Source organism: Xyrauchen texanus, chromosome 8 (assembly GCF_025860055.1).
Source record: "Xyrauchen texanus isolate HMW12.3.18 chromosome 8, RBS_HiC_50CHRs, whole genome shotgun sequence".
NCBI classification, from domain to species: domain Eukaryota; kingdom Metazoa; phylum Chordata; class Actinopteri; order Cypriniformes; family Catostomidae; genus Xyrauchen; species Xyrauchen texanus.
The window spans coordinates 43,404,936-43,419,961 of NC_068283.1; the positions used below are offsets into that span (position 1 = coordinate 43,404,936).

At 30.7% G+C, this 15,026-nt stretch overlaps 1 protein-coding gene across 4 annotated transcripts in view; it reads right to left on the reverse strand.

The window, feature by feature from the left end:
• Positions 1 to 14,686, reverse strand: part of LOC127647776 (uncharacterized) — a 417,720-nt gene extending 403,034 nt beyond the window's left edge. For all 4 annotated transcript variants that reach the window (XM_052132240.1, XM_052132239.1, XM_052132238.1 and 1 more), the window contains exon 1: positions 14,530 to 14,686. In XM_052132240.1, the coding sequence (XP_051988200.1) occupies positions 14,530 to 14,608 (79 nt within the window). In that variant the 5' untranslated portion in view covers positions 14,609 to 14,686. The remainder of the gene's footprint in view (positions 1 to 14,529) is intronic.
• Between the last annotated feature and the right edge of the window lie 340 nt (positions 14,687 to 15,026).

The following is a 15,026-nucleotide window of genomic DNA, read 5'->3' on the forward strand; positions in this document are numbered from 1 at the left end:
ATGGTTTTATGTAGTAGCAGTTCTAAGGTAGCCATACAGTAACCATGGTTTTTTGTAGTAGTAGTACTTTAGTAGCCATATAGTAACCATAGTTTTATGTAGTAGTAGTACTGTAGTACCCATATAGTAACTATGGTTTTATGTAGTAGTAGTAGTAATGTAGTACCCATATAGTAACCATGGTTTTATATTGTAGTAGTACTGTAGTAGCCATATAATAAATATGGTTTTATGTAGTAGTAGTTCTGTAGTAGCCATATACTAATCATGGTTTTATGTAGTAGTAGTACTGTAGTAGCCATATAATAAAAATGGTTTTATGTAGTAGTATTTCTGTAGTATCCATGTATTAACCATGTTTTTTTGTGGTAGTACTTTAGTAGCCATATAGAAACCATGGTTTTATGTATTAGTAGTACTGTAGTAGCCATATAATAAACATGGTTTTATGTAGTAGTAGTAGTAGTAGTACTGTAGTATTCATATAATAAACATTGTTTTTTGTAGTAGTAGTACGTTAGTAGCCATATAGTAACCATGGTTTTATGTAGTAGTAGTAGTACTGCAGTAGCCATGTAATAAACATGGTTTTATGTAGTAGTAGTAGTATTACTGTAGTAGCCATATAATAAACATTGTTTTTTTTGTAGTAGTAGTACTTTAGTAGCCATATAGAAACCATGGTTTTATGTAGTAGTACTACTGTAGTAGCCATATAATAAACATTGTTATTTGTAGTAGTAGTACTTAAGTAGCCATATAGTAACCATGGTTCTATGAAGTAGTAGTACTATAGTAGCCATATAATAAACACGGTTTTATTTAGTAGTAGAACTTTAGTAGCCATATAATAAACATAGTTTTTGTAGTAGTAGTAGTACTTTAGTAGCCATATAGTAACCATGGTTTTATGTAGTAGTAGTACTGTAGTAGCCAAATAATAAACATGGTTTTATGTAGTAGTAGTAGTACTTTTTAGCCATATAATAAACATTGTTTTTTGTAGTAGTAGTACTTTAGTAGCCATATAATAACCATGGTTTTATGTAGTAGTAGTAGTACTGTAGTAGCCATATAATAAACATGGTTTTATGTAGTAGTAGTACTGTAGTAGCCATATAATAAACATTGTTTTATGTAGTAGTAGTAGTAATGTAGTAGCAATATAGTAACCATGTTTTTGTAGTAGTAGTAGTACTGTAGTAGCCATATATTAACCATGGTTTTATGTAGTAGTAGTACTGTAGTAGCCATACAGTATCCATGGATTTATGTAGTAGTAGTTCTGTAGTAGCCATATAGTAACCATGGTTTTATGTAGTAGTAGTACTGTAGTAGTACCGTAGTAGCCATTTAGTAACCATGGTTTTATGTAGTAGTAGTACTGTAGTAGCCATATAATAAAAATTGTTTTTGTAGTAGTACTTTAGTAGCCATATAGTAACCATGGATTTATGTAGTAGTAGTTCTGTAGTAGCCATATAGTAACCATGGTTTCATGTAGTAGTAGTAGTACTGTAGTACCCATATAGTAACCATGGTTTTATGTATTAGTATTGCTATAGTAGCCATATAGTAACCATAGTTTTATGTAGTAGTAGTACTGTAGTACCCATATAGTAACCGTGGTTTTATGTAGTAGTAGTACTGTAGTACTGTAGTAGCCATATAGTAACCATGGTTTTGTGTAGTAGTAGTAGTAGTAGTACTGTAGTACCCATATAGTAAACATGGATTTATGTAGTATTAGTACTGTAGTAACCATATAGTAACTATGGATTTGTGTAGTAGTACTTTAGTAGCCATATAGTAACCATGGTTTTCTGTAGTAGTAGTACTGTAGTACCCATATAGTAAATATATTTTATGTAGTAGTAGTACTGTAGTACCCATATAGTAACCATGGTTTTATGTAGTAGTAGTGCTATAGTAGCCGTATAGTAACTATGGATTTATGTAGTAGTAGTAATGTAGTAGCCATATAGTAAACATGGTTTTATTTAGTAGTAGTACTTTAGTAGCCATATAATAAACATAGTTTTTGTAGTAGTAGTAGTACTTTAGTAGCCATATAGTAACCATGGTTTTATGTAGTAGTAGTACTGTAGTAGCCAAATAATAAACATGGTTTTATGTAGTAGTAGTAGTACTTTAGTAGCCATATAATAAACATTGTTTTTTGAAGTAGTAGTACATTAGTAGCCATATAGTAACCATGGTTTTATGTAGTAGTAGTAGTACTGTAGTAGCCATAAAATTAACATGGTTTTATGTAGTAGTAGTAGTAGTACTTTAGTACCCATATAGTAACCATGGTTTTATTTAGTAATAGTAGTACTGTAGTAGCCATATAATAAACATGGTTTTATGTAGTTGCAGTTCTAAGGTAGCCATATAGTAACCTTGTTTTTTTTGTAGTAGTACTTTAGTAGCCATATAGTAACCATAGTTTTATATATTAGTAGTACTGTAGTACCCATATAGTAACTATTGTTTTATTTAGTAGTAGTAGTACTGTAGTACCCACATAGTAACCATGGTTTTATGTAGTAGTAGTGCTATAGTAGCCATATAGTAACCATGGTTTTATGTAGTATAAGTACTGTAGTACCCATATAGTAACAATGGATTTATGTAGTAGTAGTACTGTAGTAGCCATATAATAAACATGTTTTTTGTAGTAGTATTACTTTAGTAGCCATATAGTAACCATGGTTTTATGTAGTAGTAGTAGTACTGTAGTAGCCATATAATAAACATGGTTTTATTTAGTAGTAGTACTTTAGTAGCAATATAATAAACATTGTTTTTTTGTAGTAGTAGTAGTACTTAAGTAGCCATATAGTAACCATGGTTTTATGTAGTAGTAGTACTGTAGTAGTACTGTAGTAGCCATTTAGTAACCATGGTTTTATGTAGTATTAGTACTTTAGTAGCCATATAGTAACCATGGTTTTATGTAGTAATAGTAGTACTGTAGTAGCCATATAATAAACATGGTTTTATGTAGTATCAGTTCTAAGGTAGCCATATATTAACCATGGTTTTTGTTGTAGTAGTACTTCAGTAGCCATATAGTAACCATAGTTTTATGTAGTAGTAGTTCTATAGTAGCCATATAGTAACCATGGTTTTATGTAGTAGTAGTACTGTAGTAGTACTGTAGTAACCATATTTTTCTGTATTAGTAGTACTGTAGTACCCATATAGTAACTATGGTTTTATGTAGTAGTAGTAGTACTGTAGTACCCATATGGTAACCGTAGTTTTATGTAGTAGTAGTACTGTAGTACTGTAGTAGCCATATAGTAACCATGGTTTTATGTAGTAGTAGTAGCAGTAGTACTGTAGTACCCATATAGTAACCATGGTTTTATGTAGTATTAGTACTGTAGTACCCATATAGTAACTATGGATTTATGTAGTAGTAGTACTTTAGAAGCCATATAGTAACCATGGTTTTCTGTAGTAACTGTAGTATGCATATAGTAAATATATTTTATGTAGTAGTAGTACTGTAGTACCCATATAGTAACCATGGTTTTATGTAGTAGTAGTGCTATAGTAGCCATATATTAACCATGGTTTTATGTAGTATTAGTACTGTAGTACCCATATAGTAACTATGGATTTATGTAGTAGTAGTGTCTGCAGTAGCCACATAGTAACCATAGTTTTATGTAGTAGTAGTACTTTATTAGCCATATAATAAACATGGTTTTATGTAGAAGTAGTACTGTAGTAGCCATATAATAAACATGGTTTTATGTAGTAGTAGTACTGTAGTAGCCATATAATAAACATTGTTTTATGTGGTAGTAGTAATGTAGTAGCAATATAGTAACCATGGTTTTTGTAGTAGTAGTAGTAGTAGTAGTAGTACTGTAGTAGCCATATATTAACCATGGTTTAATGTAGTACTAGTACTGTAGTAGCCATACAGTAACCATGGATTTATGTAGTAGTAGTTCTGTAGTAGCCATATAGTAACCATGGTTTTTTGTAGTACTAGTACTGTAGTAGTACTGTAGTAGCCATTTAGTAACCATGGTTTTATGTAGTAGTAGTACTGTAGTAGCCATATAATAAACATGGTTTTATGTAGTAGTAGTTCTGTAGTAACCATGTATTAACCATGGTTCTTTTGTAGTAGTACTTTAGTAGCCATATAGCAACCATGGTTTTATGTAGTATTAGTACTGTATTATTCATATAATAAACATTGTTTTTTGTAATAGTAGTACTTTAGTAGCCATATAGTAACCATGGTTTTATGTAGTAGTAGTAGTACTGTAGTAGCCATATAATAAACATGGTTTTATGTAATAGTAGTAGTACTATAGTAGCCATATAATAAACATTGTTTTTTGTAGTAATACTTTAGTAGCCATATAGTAACCATGGTTTTATGTAGTAGCAGTACTGTAGTAGCAATATAATAAACATGGTTTTATTTAGTAGTAGTACTTTAGTAGCCATATAATAAACATTGTTTTTTGTAGTAGTAGTACTTTAGTAGACATATTGTAACCATGGTTTTATGTAGTAGTAGTAGTACTGTAGTACCCATATAGTAACCATGGTTTTATGTAGTAATAGTAGTACTGTAGTAGCCATATAATAAACATGGTTTTATGTAGTATCAGTTCTAAGGTAGCCGTATATTAACCATGGTTTTTGTTGTAGTAGTACTTTAGTAGCCATATAGTAACCATAGTTTTATGTAGTAGTAGTTCTGTAGTAGCCATATAGTAACCAAGGTTTTATGTAGTAGTAGTACTGTAGTAGTACTGTAGTAACCATATTTTTATGTATTAGTAGTACTGTAGTACCCATATAGTAACTATGGTTTTATGTAGTAGTAGTACTGTAGTACGCATATAGTAACCATGGTTTTATGTATTAGTAGTGCTATAGTAGCCATATAGTAACCATAGTTTTATGTAGTAGTAATACTGTAGTACCCATAGTAACTATGGTTTTATGTAGTAGGAGTAGTACTGTAGTACCCATATGGTAACCGTGGTTTTATGTAGTAGTAGTACTGTAGTACTGTAGTACCCATATAGTAACCATGGTTTTATGTGGTATTAGTACTAGTACCCATATAGTAACTATGGATTATTTAGTAGTAGTACTTTAGTAGCCATATAGTAACCATGGTTTTCTGTAGTAGTAGTACTGTAGTACCCATATAGTAAATATATTTTATGTAGTAGTAGTACTGTAGTACCCATATAGTAACCATGGTTTTATGTAGTAGTAGTGCTATAGTAGCCATATAGTAACCATGGTTTTATGTAGTATTAGTACTGTATTACCCATATAGTAACTATGGATTTATGTAGTATTAGTGTCTGCAGTAGCCACATAGTAACCATAGTTTTATGTAGTAGTAGTACTGTATTAGCCATATAATAAACATGGTTTTATGTAGTAGTAGTACTGTAGTAGCCATATAATAAACATGGTTTTATGTAGTAGTAGTTCTGTAGTTTCCATATATTAACCATGGTTTTTTGTAGTAGTACTTTAGTAGCCATATAGTAACCATGGTTTTATGTAGTAGTAGTAATGTAGTAGCCATATAGTAACCATGGTTTTATGTAGTTGTAGTACTGTAGTAGCCATATAATAAACATGGTTTTATGTAGTAGTAGTTCTGTAGTTTCCATGTATTAACCATGGTTTTTTTGTAGTAGTACTTTAGTAGCCATATAGTAACCATGGTTTTATGTAGTAGTAGTACTGTAATAGCCATATAATAAACATGGTTTTATTTAGTAGTAGTACTGTAGTAGAAAATATAGTAACCATGGTTTTATGTAGTAGTAGTACTGTAGTAGCCATATAATGAATGTAGTAGTAGTACTGTAGTACCCATATAGTAACCATGGTTTTATGTAGTAGTAGTGCTATAGTAGCCATATAGTAACCATGGTTTTATGTAGTATTAGTACTGTATTACCCATATAGTAACTATGGATTTATGTAGTATTAGTGTCTGCAGTAGCCACATAGTAACCATAGTTTTATGTAGTAGTAGTACTGTATTAGCCATATAATAAACATGGTTTTATGTAGTAGTAGTACTGTAGTAGCCATATAATAAACATGGTTTTATGTAGTAGTAGTTCTGTAGTTTCCATATATTAACCATGGTTTTTGTAGTAGTACTTTAGTAGCCATATAGTAACCATGGTTTTATGTAGTAGTAGTACTGTAGTAGCCATATAGTAACCATGGTTTTATGTAGTTGTAGTACTGTAGTAGCCATATAATAAACATGGTTTTATGTAGTAGTAGTTCTGTAGTATCCATGTATTAACCATGGTTTTTTTGTAGTAGTACTTTAGTAGCCATATAGTAACCATGGTTTTATGTAGTAGTAGTACTGTAATAGCCATATAATAAACATGGTTTTATTTAGTAGTAGTACTGTAGTAGAAAATATAGTAACCATGGTTTTATGTAGTAGTAGTACTGTAGTAGCCATATAATGAACATTGTTTTTTGTAGTATTAGTATTTTAGTAGCCATATAGTAACTATGGTTTTATGTAGTAGTAGTACTGTAGTAGCCATATAATAAACATGGTTTTATTTAGTAGTAGTAATTTAGTAGCCATATAGTAACCATGGTTTTATGTAGTAGTAGTACTGAAGTAGTACTGTAGTAGCCATTTAGTAACCATGGTTTTATGTATTATTAGTACTTTAGTAGCCATATAGTAACCGTGGTTTTATGTACTAGTAGTACTGTAGTAGCCATATAGTAACCATGGTTTTATGTAGAAGTAGTAGAACTGTAGTACCCATATAGTAACCATGGTTTTATGTAGTAATAGTAGTACTGTAGTAGCCATATAATAAACATGGTTTTATGTAGTATCAGTTCTAAGGTAGCCATATATTAACCATGGTTTTTGTTGTAGTAGTACTTTAGTAGCCATATAGTAACCATAGTTTTATGTAGTAGTATTTCTGTAGTAGCCATATAGTAACCAAGGTTTTATGTAGTAGTAGTACTGTATTAGTACTGTAGTAACCATATTTTTATGTATTAGTAGTACTGTAGTACCCATATAGTAACTATGGTTTATGTATGTAGTAGTAGTACTGTAGTACCCATATAGTAACCATGGTTTTATGTATTAGTAGTGCTATAGTAGCCATATAGTAACCATAGTTTTATGTAGTAGTAATACTGTAGTACCCATAGTAACTATGGTTTTATGTAGTAGGAGTAGTACTGTAGTACCCATATGGTAACCGTGGTTTTATGTAGTAGTAGTACTGTAGTACTGTAGTATCCATATAGTAACCATGGTTTTATGTGGTATTAGTACTGTAGTACCCATATAGTAACTATGGATTATTTAGTAGTAGTACTTTAGTAGCCATATAGTAACCATGGTTTTCTGTAGTAGTAGTACTGTAGTACCCATATAGTAAATATATTTTATGTAGTAGTAGTACTGTAGTACCCATATAGTAACCATGGTTTTATGTAGAAGTAGTGCTATAGTAGCCATATAGTAACTATGGATTTATGTAGTAGTAGTGTCTGCAGTAGCCACATAGTAAGCATAGTTTTATGTAGTAGTAGTACTGTATTAGCCATATAATAAACATGGTTTTATGTAGTATTAGTACTGTATTACCCATATAGTAACTATGGATTTATGTAGTAGTAGTGTCTGCAGTAGCCACATAGTAAGCATAGTTTTATGTAGTAGTAGTACTGTATTAGCCATATAATAAACATGGTTTTATGTAGTAGTAGTACTGTAGTAGCCATATAATAAACATGGTTTTATGTAGTAGTAGTTCTGTAGTATCCATATATTAACCATGGTTTTTTGTAGTAGTACTTTAGTAGCCATATAGTAACCATGGTTTTATGTAGTAGTAGTACTGTAGTAGCCATATAGTAACCATGGTTTTATGTAGTTGTAGTACTGTAGTAGCCATATAATAAACATGGTTTTATGTAGTAGTAGTTCTGTAGTATCCATGTATTAACCATGTTTTTTTTGTAGTAGTACTTTAGTAGCCATATAGTAACCATGGTTTTATGTAGTAGTAGTACTGTAGTAGGCATATAATAAACATGGTTTTATGTAGTATAAGTACTGTAGTATTCATATAATAAACATTGGTTTTTCTAGTAGTAGTACTTTAGTAGCCATATAGTAACCATGGTTTTATGTAGTAGTAGTACTGTAGTAGCCATATAATAAACATGGTTTTATTTAGTAGTAGTACTGTAGTAGAAAATATAGTAACCATGGTTTTATGTAGTAGTAGTACTGTAGTAGCCATATAATAAAAAATTTTTTTTGTAGTATTAGTATTTTAGTAGCCATATAGTAACCATGATTTTATGTAGTAGTAGTACTGTAGTAGCCATATAATAAACATGGTTTTATTTAGTAGTAGTACTTTAGTAGCCATATAGTAACCATGGTTTTATGTAGTAGTAGTACTGAAGTAGTACTGTAGTAGCCATTTAGTAACCATGGTTTTATGTAGTATTAGTACTTTAGTAGCCATATAGTAACCATGGTTTTATGTACTAGTAGTACTGTAGTAGCCATATAGTAACCATAGGTTTTATGTAGAAGTAGTAGAACTTTAGTACCCATATAGTAACCATGGTTTTATGTAGTAATAGTAGTACTGTAGTAGCCATATAATAAACATGGTTTTTTGTAGTATCAGTTCTAAGGTAGCCATATATTAACCATGGTTTTTGTTGTAGTAGTACTTTAGTAGCCATATAGTAACCATAGTTTTATGTAGTAGTAGTTCTGTAGTAGCCATATAGTAACCAAGGTTTTATGTAGTACTAGTACTGTAGTAGTACTGTAGTAACCATATTTTTATGTATTAGTAGTACTGTAGTACCCATATAGTAACTATGGTTTTATGTAGTAGTAGTAGTAGTACTGTAGTACCATATAGTAACCATGGTTTTATGTATTAGTAGTGCTATAGTAGCCATATAGTAACCATAGTTTTATGTAGTAGTAGTACTGTAGTACCCATATAGTAATTATGGTTTTATGTAGTAGGAGTAGTACTGTAGTAACCATATGGTAACCGTGGTTTTATGTAGTAGTAGTACTGTACTAGCCATATAGTAACCATGGTTTTATGTAGTAGTAGTAGTAGTAGTAGTACTGTAGTACCCATATAGTAACCATGGTTTTATGTAGTATTAGTACTGTAGTACCCATATAGTAACTATGGATTTATTTAGTAGTAGTACTTTAGTAGCTATATAGTAACCATGGTTTTCTGTAGTAGTAGTACTGTAGTACCCATATAATAAACATGGTTTTATGTAGTAGTAGTACTGTAGTAGCCATATAATAAACATGGTTTTATGTAGTAGTAGTTCTCTAGAATCCATATATTAAACATGGTTTTTTTGTAGTAGTACTTTAGTAGCCATATAGTAACCATGGTTTTATGTAGTAGTAGTACTGTAGTAGCCATATAGTAACCATGGTTTTATGTAGTTGTAGTACTGTAGTAGCCATATAATAAACATGGTTTTATGTAGTAGTAGTTCTGTAGTATCCATGTATTAACCATGGTTTTTTGTAGTAGTACTTTAGTAGCCATATAGTAACCATGGTTTTATGTAATAGTAGTACTGTAGTATTCATATAATAAACATTGTTTTTTGTAGTAGTAGTACTTTAGTAGCCATATAGTAACCATGGTTTTATGTAATAGTAGTAGTACTGTAGTAGCCATATAATAAACATGGTTTTATGTAGTAGTAGTAGTACTATAGTAGCCATATAATAAACATTGTTTTTTGGTAGTAATACTTTAGTAGCCATATAGTAACCATGGTTTTATGTAGTAGTAGTACTGTAGTAGCCATATAATAAACATGGTTTTATTTAGTAGTAGTACTGTAGTAGAAAATATAGTAACCATGGTTTTATGTAGTAGTAGTACTGTAGTAGCCATATAATAAACATTGTTTTTTTGTAGTATTAGTGTTTTAGTAGCCATATAGTAACCATGGTTTTATGTAGTAGTAGTACTGTAGTAGCCATATAATAAACATGGTTTTATTTAGTAGTAGTACTTTAGCAGCCATATAATAAACATTGTTTTTTGTAGTAGTAGTACTTTAGTAGCCATATAGTAACCATGGTTTTATGTAGTATTAGTACTGTAGTAGTACTGTAGTAGCCATTTAGTAACCATGGTTTTATGTAGTAGTAGTACTTTAGTAGCCATATAGTAACCATGGTTTTATGTACTAGTAGTACTGTAGTAGCCATATAGTAACCATCGTTTTATGTAGTAGTAGTAGTAGTACTGTAGTACCCATATAGTAACCATGGTTTTATTTAGTAATAGTAGTACTGTAGTAGCCATATAATAAACATGGTTTTATGTAGTTGCAGTTCTAAGGTAGCCATATAGTAACAATGTTTTTTTTGTAGTAGTACTTTAGTAGCCATATAGTAACTATTGTTTTATTTAGTAGTAGTAGTACTGTAGTACCCACATAGTAACCATGGTTTTATGTAGTAGTAGTGCTATAGTAGCCATATAGTAACCATGGTTTTATGTAGTAGTAGTACTGTAGTACCCATATAGTAACTATTGTTTTATTTAGTAGTAGTAGTACTGTAGTACCCACATAGTAACCATGGTTTTATGTAGTAGTAGTAGTGCTATAGTAGCCATATAGTAACCATGGTTTTATGTAGTATTAGTACTATAGTACCCATATAGTAACTATGGATTTATGTAGTAGTAGTACTGTAGTAGCCATATAATAAACATGGTTTTTTGTAGTATTAGTACTTTAGTAGCCATATAGTAACCATGGATTTATGTAGTAGTAGTTCTGTAGTAGCCATATAGTAACCATGGTTTTATGTAGTAATAGTACTGTAGTAGTACTGTAGTAACCATATTTTTATGTATTAGTAGTACTATAGTACCCATATAGTAACTATGGTTTAATGTAGTAGTAGTAGTACTGTAGTACCCATATAGTAACCATGGTTTTATGTATTAGTAGTGCTATGGTAGCCATATTGTAACCATAGTTTTATGTAGTAGTAGTACTGTAGTACCCATATAGTAACTATGGTTTTATGAAGTAGTAGTAGTACTGTAGTACCCATATGGTAACCGTGGTTTTATGTAGTAGTAGTATTGTAGTACTGTAGTAGCCATATAGTAACCATGGTTTTATGTAGTAGTAGTAGTAGTACTGTAGTACCCATATAGTAACTATGGATTTATGTAGTAGTAGTACTTTAGTAGCTATATAGTAACCATGGTTTTCTGTAGTAGTAGTACTGTAGTACCCATATAGTAAATATATTTTATGTAGTAGTAGTACTGTAGTACCCATATAGTAACCATGGTTTTATGTAGTAGTAGTGCTATAGTAGCCATATAGTAACCATGGTTTTATGTAGTATTAGTACTGTATTACCCATATAGTAACTATGCATTTATGTAGTAGTAGTGTCTGCAGTAGCCATATAGTAACCATAGTTTTATGTAGTAGTAGTACTGTATTAGCCATATAACAAACATGGTTTTATGTAGTAGTAGTACTGTAATAGCCATATAATAAACATGGTTTTATGTAGTAGTAGTTCTGTAGTATCCATATATTAACCATGGTTTTTTTGTAGTAGTACTTTAGTAGCCATATAGTAACCATGGTTTTATGTAGTAGTAGTACTGTAGTAGCCATATAGTAACCATGGTTTTATGTAGTTGTAGTACTGTAGTAGCCATATAATAAACATGGTTTTATGTAGTAGTAGTAGTTCTGTAGTATCCATGTATTAACCATGGTTTTTTTGTAGTAGTACTTTAGTAGCCATAAAGCAACCATGGTTTTATGTAGTAGTAGTACTGTAGTAGCCATATAATAAACATGGTTTTATGTAGTATTAGTACTGTAGTATTCATATAATAATCATTGTTTTTTGTAGTAGTAGTACTTTAGTAGCCATATAGTAACCATGGTTTTATGTAGTAGTAGTACTGTAGTAGCCATATAATAAACATGGTTTTATTTAGTAGTAGTACTGTAGTATTCATATAATAAGCATTGTTTTTTGTAGTAGTAGTACTTTAGTAGCCATATAGTAACCATGGTTTTATGTAGTAGTAGTAGTACTATAGTAGCCATATAATAAACATTGTTTTTTTTGTAGTAATACTTTAGTTGCCATATAGTAACCATGTTTTTATGTAGTAGTAGTACTTTAGTAGCCATATAGTAACCATGGTTTTATGTAGTAGTAGTAATGTTGTAGCCATATAATAAACATTGTTTTTTGTAGTAGCAGTACTTTAGTAGCCATATAGTAACCATAGTTTTATGTAGTAGTAGTACTGTAGTAGTACTGTAGTAGCCATTTAGTAACCATGGTTTTATGTAGTAGTACTAGTACTGTAGTACCCCTATAGTAACCATGGTTTTATGTAGTAGTAATACTGTAGTAGCCATATAATAAACATGGTTTTATGTAGTAGTAGTTCTGTAGTAGCCATATAGTAACCATGGTTTCATGTAGTTGTAGTACTGTAGTAGCCATATAATAAACATGGTTTTATGTAGTAGTAGTACTGTAGTATTCATATAATAAACATTGTTTTTTTAGTAGTAGTACTTTAGTAGCCATATAGTAACCATCGTTTTATGTAGTAGTAGTACTGTAGTAGCCATATAATAAACATGGTTTTATGTAGTAGTAGTAATGTAGTAGCCATATAATAAATATTGTTTTTTGTAGTAGTAGTACTGTAGTAGCCATATAGTAACTATGGTTTTATGTAGTAGTAGTAATGTAGTACCAATATAGTAACCATGGTTTTATATAATAGTAGTACTGTAGTAGCCATATAATAAACATTGTTTTATGTAGTAGTAGTAATGTAGTAGCAATATAGTAACCATGTTTTTTGTAGTAGTAGTAGTACTGTAGTAGCCATATATTAACCATGGTTTATGTATATAATAAACATTGTTTTTTTGTAGTAGTACTTTAGTAGCCATATAGTATCCATGGTTTTATGTAGTAGTACTGTAGTAGCCATATAATAAACATGGTTTTATTTAGTAGTAGTACTGTAGTAGCCATATAGTAACCATGGTTGTATGTAGTATTAGTACTGTAGTAGCCATATAATAAACATTGTTTTTTGTATTAGTATTACTTTAGTAGCCATATAGTAACCATGGTTTTATGTAGTAGTAGTACTGTAGTAGCCATATAATAAACATGGTTTTTTGTAGTAGTAGTACTTTAGTAGCCATATAGTAACCATGGTTTTATGTAGTAGTAGTACTGTAGTAGCCATATAGTAACCATGGTTTTATGTAGTAGTAGTATTGTAGAAGCCATATAATAAAAATGGTTTTATGTAGTAGAATTACTGTAATAGCCATATAGTAACCATGTTTTTTTTGTAGTAGTAGTACTGTAGTAGCCATATAATTACCACGGTTTTATGTAGTAGTAGTACTGTAGTAGCCATATAATAAACATGGTTTTATGTAGTAGTAGTAGTACTGTAGTAGCCATATAATAAACATTGTTTTATGTAGTAGTAGTAATGTAGTAGCAATATAATAACCACGTTTTTTTGTAGTAGTAGTACTGTAGTAGCCATATAATTACCACAGTTTTATTATAATAATATTGTAGAAGCCATGACTGAAGTATCAATGACTGTTTTCACCATAGTTTTCTTGGCATAAATCATAGTTTTGATACAATTAACAAATGTTTTACAACAGTAATACTGTAGTTTCCATATAGTAACCTTAATTTTACTATAGTTTTGTAACCATGGTTTTACTACAGTAGTCATACTTTAAGCATTGTATTTGTAATCAAATAATAGTAACCATGTTAATGTTATGGTTACTATTGTTTGATTACAAATACAATGCTTAAAGTATGGCTACTGTAGTAAAACCATGGTGATTTGTAGTGAGGGCAAATCTCTTGAAGTGTCTGTTACCAAATACAATATATTTTACTTTGGATTTGGCAGAAATATTTAGATATATATATATTCCCCTGAACATAACTACCACACCATTTCGAAACAGTGACTCTAAAACCCGGATACAAACCGAACCGTGAGAAATGTGAACCATAACACCGTTACTGCAAAACCAGAAGAACTTGAATCCTGCATCTATCAACTCTCGTTTTATTAAGATTTGAGATCTAGACATTCGTTCAAATTTCACTAATGTTCCACAGAAGAAGAAAAAGGTATTTGGAATAACATGAGGGTGAGAGAAAGTTTTTGGTTTTGTGGGGACACGTTAAATGTTCAGCTCTTTCAGACCACAGCCCAATACGACATCCAAGTGTGGATCTATTGAAGGCCGATGAGGTCATGATCGGTGTAGGAATAATTACTTTACCGGCCAGAAATTCGGTAAAATGCTAATGTAATCATCGCACTGCTGCCAAATAACCCAGAGGATAACAGATATACTTACCATCAGCGATCATCAGCAGCATTGACATCAAAACACAGTTAGACAGGTGCAGCATCTTCAAATATTTAAAAGTCGTCATGTTTTCTAGATATTTCTGAAAACATTTCCTTTTCTGTGAAGGACGTTCGTGTTCGTATGAGTCAGTCTAACATGTTACTTTCATTCATTTAACTTTCACTTTCGGATAGCTGTGGGCTGGGTCTATGTGATTATTAAATAAGAAAATAAGATCAGCACAAGAGCACAGGCTTTAAGATAGACATCATATATATCAACTTGAGATCATTTAATCAAATCACACATTATGTCGCCATAAATAAGTATCAAGAAAGTACAATTCTCAAAATAATCAAAAGTCTTGACATTTAAGATTTTATAAATTCATTCAAAGGACTGGAAATGAGTCTGATGGTGAAAGAAATAAAAGTTTTTCAGTTGTTTTATATATCAGAGTTTTTATATGTGCTAGTGTTACAGTGATTCAAGTTCATGTTGTT